This window comes from Colobus angolensis, unplaced genomic scaffold, assembly GCF_000951035.1.
Source record: "Colobus angolensis palliatus isolate OR3802 unplaced genomic scaffold, Cang.pa_1.0 Scaffold299, whole genome shotgun sequence".
Classification (NCBI taxonomy): domain Eukaryota; kingdom Metazoa; phylum Chordata; class Mammalia; order Primates; family Cercopithecidae; genus Colobus; species Colobus angolensis.
In genome coordinates this window covers 3,676,055-3,690,504 of record NW_012116254.1, presented here as the reverse complement: position 1 = coordinate 3,690,504, position 14,450 = coordinate 3,676,055, and the positions used below count along the sequence as shown (strand labels likewise).

General features: G+C 41.5%; 1 protein-coding gene across 1 annotated transcript in view; it reads right to left on the bottom strand.

Moving 5' to 3' along the window:
• Positions 1 to 14,450, bottom strand: part of KATNAL2 (katanin p60 subunit A-like 2) — a 93,927-nt gene that overhangs the window by 47,617 nt on the left and 31,860 nt on the right. Inside the window, exons 2-4 of the mRNA XM_011949353.1 lie at positions 11,379 to 11,449; positions 2,611 to 2,777; positions 1,220 to 1,262 (exon numbers count right to left, since the gene is read on the bottom strand). Of these exons, the coding sequence (XP_011804743.1) occupies positions 1,220 to 1,262; positions 2,611 to 2,777; positions 11,379 to 11,449 (281 nt within the window). The remainder of the gene's footprint in view (positions 1 to 1,219; positions 1,263 to 2,610; positions 2,778 to 11,378; positions 11,450 to 14,450) is intronic.

Genomic DNA, 14,450 nt, shown 5'->3' with positions numbered 1-14,450 from the left:
ACTAGCTTTGTGGAAACTATAAATAAAAGAATAACACTTTTGTCAAAGCAATAAAACTCCTCCTACAGAATAGCACAAAGCAAAGGTAGCCCGAGGCCGATTATTATGACGAGTCGGATCGTGGAGCGTGCGTGGACTCCACGGCCATTTTTGTAAGCTGTGCCCACCAGCCCTGTGAGGTGTCCTAGGCCCTTCCTTCTGAGGCCAGAACAAGGGAACTGGAGTCGCAGGGTCAGGGAATGTAGTGGGGGCATAACAGAATCCATACCTCTTGAGGGCCTAATAAGTTGCATGTGATTACAATCTAACTTTTCTTTTTCCAAGAGCATTTTAAGGTTTTAAACACTTTGTTCACTGCCTGGATGGCTGCGTCTTCCCATGAGGTTTAGGCTCTACTGTAATAGCAACAGCCCACAGGTCGTGATGCCCCACAGCTGGCCCTCACTGGCAGCTGGCAGCAGCACCCTTGATCCCCTGGGTATTTCTGAACAGCCCTGACAGTGGAGGGGTCTGTGGGAGTGGGGAGAGAGGAATGGGAAGGACACTGACAAGAGTAGGGGGCCTTGTGAGAGAAAGTGTGTACCCAGAAAGGTCCAGAGACAGAGGGGCTCCCATCAGAGGATGCAAGTCCCACATGAGATTTGGACTTGAGAAGCTGGAGAAAGGAATGCAAGATAAGCTGTGGACAGCGGGGGAAAGCAAGAGAAGAATGGGTTCCCGCAGGCCAGGACTGGCGAAAGCAGAAGCATGAGGTACCTCCTGGCTCATTGTTGATCTTCAGACAGGTGAGGACATCTGATCTGGGAGTGCTTGAAATTAACTAAATGATGAAAAGAGGGAAAATAATATTTCTTGGGTGCTCACTGTGTGCCAGGAACTCACTATGTGTCTGAGACTTGCTCCATGCTTGTAAATAGCAGAGCCAGGAGTTGAACCTGGGTCTTTTAATCTCTGAGGTTCAGACTTTTCATATCACATGGCCTAGAAAGACAGAGCATCATAGGATGCTGTTATTTACAGTAAAACCAGGAGAGTAGACAGATATTGGCCCAAATCTGGAGCAGCTATAATGAGAGAAGACCTGGGCTGGGCCAGGTCACGTGACTGCAGTCAGTATTGCTGGGAGACAGTCATGGAGCTGTGCTGGCAAAGCTTCTGGAAACGGATCCCACAAGCTCCTCGAGCCAAGTTGATTAAGATGAATTACCATTCACTTTACCTTCTGGTCTTCCCTCCACTTCTTTGTGGTAAATTATTTTCTGCTGTGACAAAACAGACATTGGGAGGGAAAGAAAATAATTTTAAGAGTGACAAAGTGATTTTTTCAGGTACGGTTCCCCTTTTTGCATTGTTCTTAAAATTTGTGCTATAAACTTTTGGAATCTAGAGACTTTAAGCTATTCTCATCTAGAGAGAACTGAAATTACCAGCGAAGAGAAAGAGGCCCGAGCTTCTCCAGCATCTCCTCACAGAGAAAGATTGCAAAGGACTCAGATATTAAACGTGTCAGAGACTATGGACCTGGTGGCAACTCCAATATAGGCTAGCTTTACGGCTACCATTTCGTTATGCTTTCATGAACTTGACACCATTTTGCTGTGTTACGTGGGACACCAGGTTGATTGCACGAATCTGGCAGGGAAGACTTAAGTCATGCTCTGCAAGTTAAAATAAAAATAATGTGTCCAATATCATAGGAGAATTTGGGTATCATGCTAGATGGGAACTAGCCAGCTGGAAGTGAGATCATGTCCCTAACAGTGCTGATCACCCTGTAGTTAGGAGTGTGGGCTGTCTCTTCCAGACCCACATCTAACCACCTGCCAAGGAAGTCAAGCTCTGAATACTGCATTGGAAGGGAGCTCAGATAAAATACCTCTTTGACTTTTTCTAGCTCTGATATCTGGCCCTGGCTATTTTAAACTGATGTTCCTCTTGGTTTCCCGGTCCCTACATGAAATGTTAAAGTCTGTGGCTTAACAAGTGCCTTGTAAACAGGACAATGATCTCCCTTGGTTTATAATTACTTCCCCCACTTACAGACTTCTCAGTCAATGTTACTACAAAGCACAGGGTCCCCACTTTAGATCTTTCCTCCAGCCAGCCTTGTTGACTGCTAACCTATACTGGGTTTTTGTATTATATTGATTATTATCTGGATTGATGGCTTTCAAAAGCTTTTCATTATTGATACATGAGCTATTAGCTTCCCCAATATTCATTTTCATAGTTATTTTCAAGACAGATAATAGGTCTCCTAACAACAAAAAAAGTCTTCTGTCATTTTTCCTCTTCCAACAGCTCTTTTCATCTCTAAAGAAATTAAAGTAATGTTAATCATCTGAAAAGTATCTATGATACACTGGGGTTTTGCTTTCATTGCCCGAAAACACATTTTTCTCAAACAAATGCCAACATGACTAAAGGGATGTCAATGTCCAGATAATCATATTTCAGTGGTCTGTGCTGGACATGAGAATGGCTATACAATCCTCCTGGCCACTCTTTTGGTTCAAGGTGAGGGTCTCCATCTATCTGGGAATATGATGAGAAAGATACACTCATCTTACAGATGAGATAAAGCCTTATCTCTAGAAAATAGCCATGTACCTGTGTCTGATGACTTTTTGACAATTTTGGGGTATTTCTGAAATTTTACAAAATAGTAACTCTCATATTCCTTCAAAATAGTTTCAAGATCAATATTGTCACAAACTTCAAAGCGTCGCAACCCCAGTTTAGTTTCTTGCTCCAAAGCATTTGCTGTATCGATATATCTGGCAGTTTCACAGAAGAAAAAGAAGAAATTAACTCAGATGAAAAGAATAATGGCTAACAGGCATTACAAGTCTAAAGGGATGCAATACAAAAAGTAAGCCTATATATGGCACGTTAGATGAAAACTAGTATGTGCATAGGAGGTTTGCCTATACAGAGCCCCATATTTGTTAAGTATATTTAACTATTATCTTTCAAAGCAGTTGCCTTTGAAAGTTACATTCTTGTTCTGGTGATATCACCATTGTTCAGGATGCTTTTGGAAGTGCTTAAAAGTCAAATAAGTAAATCAACCAAGAAATATCTTGTGATTTGTCTTTACTCATTTGCAGCCTAAAATGGGTATTTGCCCAAACTTGATTACCTCTCTATTCACAGGTATTCATTTTAGGTAACATTTGGCACAATGATAAAACCCAAATTCAACCCAAATTTGCCATCATTGAAGTAATTCAAATGAACAGGTCTTGAGCACTGAAGGAAATTCCAAAGATCTACCAATCAAGATCATCAAAGAACTTTCACTTAAGATAACATCCACTTTGAATGTAGTATTTGTTTCTGGTAATTTTTTAATCAGTCACACATTGCACTTCAGGGTGTTTCTGTATAAAAGTAGCACTTTGACCTTGGTTCCTCACTGTCATTTTTAACTTGTTCAGTTGTAAAGCTGTCCAATTTAAGTGGCCTTAGCACTAGAAACAAGGGCTCTGTCTCAAAATCCTCTGAAAGAAGAAAGACTCTGCAGGTCTTAAATTTTAGTTCTTAACTTCTTTTAAAACCAACAATTTTCTCCTGAAAAGTGTGCACATGTGCAAATTAGCATATAATTTCAAGAGCTCATCCAAGGACCCCAGATTCAGATTTCTGCTGCAGGTTGGAGTTCTTTTTGTTTCATTTGAATCTAGATCCAGGAAAGTAGAAAGAGAAAACTTTCTTTTTTATTAGCCCTCCTCTCTCTCTCTCTGTCTCTCTCTGTCTCTCTCTCTCTCTCTCTTTCTCTCTCTCTTTCTTTCAGACAAGGTCTCCTTATGTTGCCCAGGCTGGTCTCAAATGCCTGGCCTCAAGCGATTCCCTTCTTGGCCTCCCAAAGTGTTGGGATTACAGATGTGAGCCACTATGCCTAGCCTGAACTTTCTTAAAAGAGGTTGTCATGATTATTTTCAATGACCTTGAAATGTGTGTATCTCTCCTAAGCTAATTTTAAAGAAGCTGCAAACCACAGTCAGTTGACTCTAGTCAATCAGCTTCTATACTTTTTCATGTCTCATCATGCTTCTATACTATATCTTAATCCTCATTTGACAGAGAGAAAAACTAAAACAGTTTTTTATTAATAACTTTAGTATGGAGTAATACATATTCACTTAAGAAAAAACTAGAAAATACTGGTAAATCAAAAGAAAATTCTGCCCCTCAGAGAAAATGACTAACATTTCTTCTGTTTTTACAAACTTCTTTTTAACTTTTTTTTTTCTTTTTAGAGACAGGGCCTTATTCTGTCACCTAAGCTGGAGTGCAGTGGCACAATCTTGGCTCACTGTAGCCTGGAACTCCTGGGCTCAAGCAATACTCCCACCTCAGCCTTTTGAGTACCTTGGACTACAGGCATGCACCGCCACGCCCAGCTATTTATTTTATTTTATTTTATTTCATTTTATTTTATTGTAGAGACAGGGTCTTGCCATACTGCCCAGGCTGGTCTCGAACTTCTGGTCTCAAGTGATTCTCCCTCTTGTCCTCCCAAAGTGCTGGGATTACAGGCCTGAGCCACTGCACCTAGCCCAAACTTTTAAAACGACTAAATACATACATATACTTATACATATGCACTTCTAAAACAAAAACAAAAAGAGAGAAAGGGAGATAAAGGAAGGATGGAAAGAAAGAAGGTGGAAGATGGAAACATGCACTATAGATGGCTTGTAACCTTTACTGACATAACATTATATACTGAACTCTTTCCAATACCATAGAGTCTTAGCTTGAACAAAAATTACAAGAATAAATGATGGCAGGCCCCATGTTTCCTAAACTAATTGGTCAGAAGAACAAAACTGCCTGTGTTTTCCTGTTGCACTGAGCTTGAATGAGGTTTGAATTTGATGTGGTTGGCAGGAGGAGCCACTAGAGATTCTTAACCAACAGAATGACAGGACGGGACTTTAAGAAGAGTAGTGTTCAGCAAGTAGTGTGCAATACTGGACCGTAATAACAAGACACAAGAGAGAGACGCGGAGGCTACTAACATTACCTAAGCCTGAGAAGATGGATATGGAGGACTATTAATAGAAGAACCAGAATCCATGATCCTCCATTGTCTGCTGTCACCAATTCTCACTCACGGGCATTCAAACTCTGGTCTTCCTGTTTACTTAATTGTTCCACTTAGGCTGTGCCCCTTTGTCCTCTGTGCCTCTGCCAGGAATGGCCTTACCATCACATCGGTCTATTCGTATTCTATACATCTTTTAAGTCCAGCTCACATCACCCTCTCTACAAATCTTTCCCTGATTGTTTATTTTAATCCACAGTAACCTATCCTCTTTGCTGAATTTGTAGAACTTCATTAGATCTCTTTTACTGACGCTCATATGTCCTTAAAATTATCTATAGTTCATTTTCATTTTGATAATCCACTAATTTGTCCCTTTTCCAGCAGGTTTCGGGAAAATGATCAATTCTAGTAGAACTTTCATTGATTCACGATACAAAGAGCCACCTCGTGGCAGAAAGGAAAAATGCATGCTTTGTAAGCAGCAAACTCTTGGCCTTAACAACTACATCTGACTTTTATTTTTGTCTTTTTGTTTTTACAGTTCTTCTTTCTGATACAATTTGTGGAACAAACAATACATTGTAAGAAAAAATCAGGGATTATTTGTGGAAATGGCTTTGTCTTGGTTTCTAATTATTCTACCCGTCTACGTTCTAGTAAGTTCCTCAATAGCTATGCAAATAACATTTACTGAGATTCTGTTACTATGTTCACCGTGTTGGGGCCTGGCATGGTGAGTTTAAGTTTTATAAGAGTCAGCTAATCTCAGAGATGGCATTCTCAAAGTTATCTGTGGAAAACTAGTCTCTAAAGATGATCTGAGGAAAAAAAAAAGAGTTTCTTAGGCCAGGCATAGTGATTCACTCCAGTAATCTCAGCGCTCTAGAAGCCAAGGCAGGTGGATCAGTTGAGCCCAGGAGTTCCAGACCAGCCTGGGCAACATGGCTAAATCTCATCTCTACCAAAAAAACAAAACAAAACAACAAAACAAAAAGTAGCCATGGTGGTGCGCCTGCAGTCCAGCTAACTGGGAGGCTGAGGTGGGAGGATTGTGTGAGACCACAAGTTCAAGACCAGCTGTCTACATAGCGAGATTCCATCTCTACCATAAATAAATAAATAAACTGAGTGTGGTGGCACACACCTGTAGTTTCAGCTACACAGGAGGTTGAAGTGAGAGGATCACTTGAACCCAGGAATTTGAGGCTGCAGTGAGCCACGACTGGGCAACTGTACTCCAGCCTGGATGATAAGTGAGACACTGTCTCCAAAACAAACACCACCACCACCACCACCACAATAAGAAAACCCCGGAAAAACCTTGGCCAAATTGGTTTGCAAAACCTTGAATACTGTGACTTTAGTATGATATTCTCATTGCACATAGTAAATTAGATGGTCTGAGAAGTCCTGAAATAAGGGACCTTGTTTAATTTAACCCAATATATGCCAAGCGTACCTGACCACGAAACTCTTTCACACCTATTAACATTCTGTATAACTACCCTTCCAAGTGTTTCACACACTTAGAAAAGCACCTTGAAGTATTTTAACTCAGGGTTCTTTGGATAGAGCTGAGATTCCATCAAAAGATGATATAAAATGGGCCAAGCCCACATTCCAGTTTTTTTTTTTTTTTTTTTTTTTTTTGAGACGGAGTCTCGCTCTGTCGCCCAGGTGCAGTGGCCAGATCTCAGCTCACTGCAAGCTCCGCCTCCCGGGTTCACGCCATTCTCCTGCCTCAGCCTCCCAAGTAGCTGGGACTATAGGCGCCCACCACCTCGCCCAGCTAGTTTTTTGTATTTTTTAGTAGAGACGGGGTTTCACCGTGTTAGCCAGGATGGTCTCGATCTCCTGCCCTCGTGATCCGCCCGTCTCAGCCTCCCAAAGTGCTGGGATTACAGGCTTGAGCCACCGTGCCCGGCCTCCAGTTTCTTTAAGTCCTTTGCTGAACCAAGTTGGGTATTAAGAGAATAAAACCCAAATCCTATCAATAATAGAAGTATAAGTGTAATTGTCAGGCACGATTCTAAGCATGTTACATATTTAATCCTCGTAATAAGGGCATCTACCTGATACTTAGCTATACCCCATTACTCCATTCTACAGATGAGGGAACTGAAGCACAAAGACAATAAGTAATTTGTCCAAGATCACAGATTAGCAGAGAGAAGAGTAGGCACTTGAAAGAAAATAGTCTGGGCCGGGCGTGGTGGCTCATGCCTATAATCCCAGCACTTTGGGAGGCCGAGGAGAAGGGATCAGGAGGTCAGGAGATCGAGACCATCCTGGCTAACACGGTAGAAACCCCGTCTCTACTAGAAATACAAAAAAATTAGCCGGGCGTGGTGGCGGGCGCCTGTAGTTCCAGCTACTCGGGAAGCTGAGGCAGGAAAATGGCCTGAACCCGGGAGGAGGAGCTTACAGTGAGCCAAGATCGCGCCACTGCACTCCAGTCTGGGAGACAGAGTGAGACTCCATCTCAAAAAGAAAAAAAGAAAAGGAAAGAAAACAAAAGAAAATAGTCTGGCTCCCAATGGCTCCTAAGTCTATCTGCATATCCTGGAAGCCGTCCCTATGACAACAAGCCCCACAGCCCTGTCATAGATTGGACACTTGGCGCTTTCTCGTATGCTACCCTTGGAGTTACTTTTCTTAAGTTCCCGTTGAATAGAGCAGAGCAGCCCACTACCCGCATGCAGACTGTCTGGCTTGTCAATTTCAGGAATGCTCTTATAGTCCAGATGGAGAAACAGAGGCACAGAAAAGATCAAAGTCAGCCCTGCCCTGCTCTGGGGCTCAATTCCACCCCACTGCTATGTGGAGATACAGAGTTTGAGCCTAAGTTGAGAAGTGACTGATGGCCTGCCTGTCTGCTAACCATGGGATGGGGGCACTCATTTCTCTAGTCTGGGAGTGGGAAGAATGAGCTATTTTCTCAATAAAATGTATCTCCCTAACATCAGAAAGAGAAGTGTCTGATAAAATCATGTGTTTCAAGGTGAGTAAAAAATGTTTTTGTGTTAAAGATGTTGCAATTCATTATATTTACCACAAGAAAAAAGTCATTCTCAAAATTCTGATACTAAGGTGTGATGAGAAAGGCTACTTTTTGCAATTAAGCAGCTTACATGGTCAGTCAAGGGGAGAAAATAAATCAGATTACTCAGTAACAAAGTTTGTTCAAAGGTACAGTGTTATAATTGACTACCAAGTGTATATATCTGACTTTTTTTGAAAAGCAACCATTTATTAGAACCAATACAAGAGTATAAAAAGAAGGAAAAGAAGAGGGTAGAAGAGGAGGAGAGAATGAGGTCTTCATCAGATGTCAGTTATGGAAACACATAAATGCTTACTTTTAAACATTGACATTTAAAAGGTGAACATATATATAGACCAATTTTACTTTTTTAAAAAAATCAAAAGCAGACATGTTTGGCTGAAATAAAGTCAAGAAACACAACCAAAACTCCCCCATAAAACTAAAAGTCCATAGAGAATTCAATTTCTCATTTCCATTCAGAAATCTAGCTACAACGTGATTTGTTTGCTACTCAGGATGGTACAGAGTGCTGAAAGAAACTACCAAATGCATATATCTGAAATTTTGGGGGAAAAAAAACAAAAAACAAGAATCCCAGATCCTTTAATGACACAAATGATTTTTAAAATGCTTAAGTACAATTGCAGAGATTTCATTTTCTTTAAAAGACTTTAGGGGCACATGTTCTCAGGATCTCTTAAGGGCTGTGTCATCAAAATTAAAAAAAAAAAAGACTTCAAAAGATCATGATTCTAGGTTGCATGTGGTGGCTCACACCTACAATCCCAGCAGTTTAGGAGGCTGAGGTGGATGGATCACCTGAGGTCAGGAGTTTGAGACCAGCCTGGCCAATATGGTGAAGCCACATCTCTACTAAAATTAATTAGTCGGGCATGGTGGCAGCCGCCTGTAATCCCAGCTACTCAGGAGGCTGAGGCAGGAGAATCACTTGAACTTGGGAGGCAGAGGTTGCAGTGAGCTGAGATCATGCCACAGCAGTTCAGCCTGGGCAACAGAGCGAGACTCTGCCTCAAAAACAAAAATAAAAAAATTCATCATTCAAAACAAAACCTCAAAAAACATACCCCACCCACATTATGATTTTCTGATGTGATCCTCAAGCAAAAGCAAATCTTCAACATTGGAGCAGAAAAATAAGGACCCTGGAAGGCTTTTGGGTCAGGACAGGCCTGGAAAGTTCTCCCACTTAGATGCAGGTGACCTCCTGACACAATCTTTGACTATTCTAAGCCTGAATTTCTTCAAGTATAAAATAGATACCCCAATATCTACTACAAAATGTGGAGAAAAATTCCTCAAAGTCTCTAAAATGGTCATCCCTTCTAGGGGGCAATAGGGTTATTGAAAGCAGTGGTTGCTGGCATGGGTAAGAGAAACAATGGGAACTCTCAGTTCCTTGTCAACTGCCTCCTGCCCTCCTCACTTTTTTCCTTTGTGCCTCTCCAGGACTAGGGTCACTGGAATCTCAAAACTGACTTTTAGTTCCAGTAGCTCCCTTATTTAATGGAGGAAAAGATGCTTATCAGACTTTTTGGGAAAATATCAAAATTGATTGCTTTTTCTTGCTCTAACTCCAGATTTCTCTATCTTGGCACTGTTGACATTCAAAGCCAGATAATTATTTGTTATAGGGGCTGTCCTGTGCGTCAGATGGCATTTGGCAGTATCCTTGGCCTCTACCCACTAGAGGCCAGTGCGACAGCCAAAAAGAACTCTAAGCATTGCCAAATATCCCCCAAGGGACAAAATCACCCTGATTGAGAACCACTGCTCTAACTCAAAAGTTTTAAAGCCCTAATCTCAGTGACTGGGAGGTTGAGGCAGGAGGATCACTTGAAGCCAGTAGTTCAAGACCAGCCTGAGCACCAGCAAGATCCTGTCTCTAAAAACAATTTAAATATTAGCTGGACATGGTGGCATGTGCCTGTAGTCCCAGCTACTCAGGAAGCTGAGGCAAGAGGATTGCTTGAGCCTAGGAGTTAGAGGTTGCAGTGAACTATGATCATGCAGCCCGGGCAGCAGAGTGAGACCCTCATCTGTTTTTTTAAAAAAAAAAAAAGTTTGTAAGCTCTTAGTCTGAAACTTACATGTTTTCTTCCTGACTGAAATTTGAAAAGAAAAGTGAATATAAAGTAGATAGTGCCCTTCAAACACTTTGTGGAGCAGCTCTCTTCCTCTTATACCATCCAACACTGTAACTGCTTGTGTGTTTTTAATGAGGTAGGTATGTGTGTTTTTAATGAGGTAGGTGGCCAAACCCAAAAGTTTTTAAATTTCCTCACCCTGCCAGTTATAGAATGGGTATTGTGAGGAAGAAGAGAGTTGGGCTTAGGTTGTCCAAGTAAATGCAATACCTTTATTTTGAGGAAGGGAAAACTGATTAAGAAAGTTATCTTGTGTACATAGCCAGCAGTGAGACTACAGAAAAAACTCATTTCTGTCCTATCTTCAAATGTGTAGAGGAAAGGAAAAGTACTTTATGTACTGGATAGACCTGTTGAAAAAGTTTTCAATATCTAATGTGAAAAATATCTAAGTAAATGAGGCAATAAAAGCATATGTCTGAGGCCAGGGGCACTGGCTCACACCTGTAATCCCAGAACTTTGGGAGGCTGAGGTGGGCTGATCATTTGAGCTCAGAAATTTGAAACCAGCCTGGAAAACATGGTGAGACCTTGTCTCTACAAAAAATACAAAAATTAGCCAGGCATGATGGTGCACACCAGCAGTCCCAGCTACTGGGGAGGCTGGGAGCGGGGGGATGTGGTTAGAGGCTGCAGTGAGCCATGATTACACTCCAGCCTGGACAACAGAATGAAACCCTATCTCAAAAAAGAAGAAGTGCATGTCTGGGTTGCTGGGGCAGGAGGAGGAATCAGTGGCACACAAGGGATTTTTAGGACAGCGAAACGATTCTGTATGGTACCATATTGGCAGATACATGGCCATTATGCATTTGTCAAAACTCACAGCACAATATAACGCAGAGTATGCCCTAATGTAAACTATGGACTTTCAGTTAATAATGTATCGGCCTGTCAACTGTAATAATATACCACATCAATACAGATGTCACTGGGAGGGGAAACTGGAAAAGGGAAGGGGTGTACAGAACTCTGTACTTTCTGCTTGATTTTTTGTAAATATAGAACTGCTCAAAACAAGAAAGTGTATTGTATTTAAAAGTACGTATCTGGAAAAGTAGAGAGCAGAGAAAGAGGAAATATCTCTATAAATGTTTGGAATGTAACATACCCTTCTTGTGTTAAATAATGTGAAATCAAAATGAGAAGATTTTTTCGTCGTGCTTCTGTCCTCATCTCGCACTGTAAACAAAGAGGAAAATTTAGGTAGGATGACAACAAAAAATAACACTGCTCTTACAGCAATAAACTCTGGAAGGTAAATGTAACCTGTCAAAACCAAGCAGCATGACTTAAAGGCTGGAAAGCAGTTTGAAGTCTCTAAGGACATATAAAGTTGTTTTTCATCATTATTTTCTTCTTACAGCTGCCTTCTCAATTGTAAACTTAAGGGACAATGATTTGAATTAGGATTGCTCTTTACCACTTGGACTTCTTCCTGCCGAGCCAATCGGCCTTTTATTGCTTATAATCGTGAGGAAACAAATGCACATCTACTACTATTGGGACCAGGTTAAGGAAAGTAATTAGAAAAAGATAATCAGCTGCGAGCCAGAAATCATTTGTGACAACACAGGCACTTACCTGCTACTATATCTCTAGTTCACTCAGAGCCCCACCCAGTCCCTGCCGAATGCAGAGATGAGTTCCCACAAACCATTCAGGGGTGACTGCACAGGCAAGCATTTAGAATAGCCACTGAGAATAGCAGAGGCCATAAAAGGACAACTCCTGTATAATAAGGTCTTTGCTCAAACTGGATGAATCTGTGCATTTATTCACAGTGTTAATGTGCTACATTTAGGAATCTGGTATCTCAAATTGCCCCAAAATGTATTCACAAAACAGTCATGTTCAGTAATACTTCCCTTATTTGAAAATAACTTATCTATCTTTATCTAAGGAGAATATAGGTAAGAACTAGACAAAAGCCATAAAAGGTCTTTGTGTGGCCTAAATTATATCATAAAATCTATGGACAAACACTTATATTCATGACACATACAAACGCTTTTCAGTGGCTGGGTGCAGTGGCTCACACCTATAATCCCAGCAATCTGGGAGACCAAGGTGGACGGATCACTTGAGGTCAGGAATTCGAGACCAGCCTGGCCAACATGGTAAAACCCAATTTCTACAAAAAATACAAAAATTAGCCAGTGGTGGTGGCATGCACCTGTAATTCCAGCTACTCAAGAGGCTGAGGCATGAGAATCACTTGAACCTGGAAGGCAGAGGTTGCAGTGAGCCAAGATCTTGCCACTGCATTCCAGGCTGGGTGACAGAGTGAGACTCTGTCTCAAAAAAAAAAAAAAAAAAAAAACCCAGAAAAGAAAAAGGAAAAACAAGCAAACCAAAAACCAAAAAACACTTTTCAGGCTTTCATGCAGAGCTTTCTAAAAATTAATGTTGTAATGAAATTTAAATATGCATATAATTACTTGAAAATCAAACAATACTAAATTTTTTTCTAAGATTGCTTTTTTATTGTGGTAAAATACATGTAATATAAAATTTACCTTTTTTTTGTTTTTGTTTTTGTTTTTTTGAGACGGAGTCTCGCTCTGTCGCCCAGGCTGGAGTGCAGTGGCGGGATCTCAGCTCACTGCAAGCTCCGCCTCCCGGGATCACGCCATTCTCCTGCCTCAGCCTCCCGAGTAGCTGGGACTACAGGCGCCCGCCACCTCGCCCGGCTAATTTTTTGTATTTCTTAGTAGAGACGGGGTTTCACCGTGTTAGCCAGGATGGTCTCGATCTCCTGACCTCGTGATCCTCCCGTGTTGGCCTCCCAAAGTGCTGAGATTACAGGCTTGAGCCACCGCGCCCGGCCAAATTCACCGTTTTAACCATTTTTTTCTTTTTAAATTTTTTTTTGAGACAGGGTCTCACTCTGTGGCCCAGCCTGGAGTACAGTGGTGTGATCAGGGCTCATGGCAGCCCTGCCCTCCCCAGGCTCAGGTGATCCTTCTGCCTCAGCCTCCCCAGTAGCTGGGACTACCGGTGCACACTACCACTTAAATAAAACTAATCTGGCCGATTTCTATGGAGCCTCACAATGTTGGCTAAGCTGTTCTCAAACTCCTGGCCTCAAGCAGTCTTCCTACTTTGGCCTTTCAAATTGCTAGGATTACAGGTGTGAGCCACCACACCTAGCCCATTTTAAAATTTTTATTTATTTATTTATTTATTTATTTTTTTGAGAAGGAGTCTTGTTCTTGTCACCCACATTGGAATGCAGTGGTGTGATCTCTGATCACTGCAAACTCCGCCTCCCAGATTCAAGCGATTCTCCTGCCTCAGCCTCTTGAGTAGCTGGGATTACAGACGCCTGCCACCATGCCTGGCTAATTTTTGTACTTTATTAGTAGAGACAGGGTTTCACCATGTTGGCCACGCTGGTCTCGAACTCCTGACCTCAGGTGATCCACCCGCTGCAGCCTCCCAAAGTGCTGGAATTACAGGTGTGAACCACCGCACCTGGCCATCATTTTACCATTTTTAAGTGTACATTTCAGTGTCATTAAATACATTCGCATTGCTGTACAACCATCACCACCATCCATCTCCAGGAATTTTTCATCTTCCCCAATTGAAACTTCGTTCCCATTAAAGAGTAACTCCACGTCTCCCCTACCCCCAGCCCCTGGCAACCACCTCTCTACTTTTTTGTCTGTGGCCCAGGATAGCTTTGAATGTGGCCCAACACAAATTTGTAAATTTTCTTAAAACATTATGAAGTTTTATTTTATTTTATTTTTAGCTCATCAGCTATCCGTTAGTGTTAGTGTAGTTTATGTGTGGCCCAAGGGGATTCTTCTTCCACTGTGGCCCAGGGAATGCAAAAGTTTGGACACCCTTGCCCTAGAGGGAACAACCTTAATTATTTTAGCTGTTTCTTCTGATATGCACTTCCATGTTTCTGAATAATACATCAGTGTTCCATGATATGTGTGTTAGGCATTAACTATCCACTTCTTTTAAGATAGATGAGAACTAAGCCATCTTACACCCTTTTCAAACTATCCTTCCCTACAATTGGATCAGTATTTGCTGATTACATTATTAGGACCATGTAAAAGTTGTTCACAGTGGAGCCAAAAATACTGTGATTACTTTTCCATTTCTGTACATTTTTTTGAAATGAATAACCACCCCATTTTTGTTAGGTTACTTTCCAACATAC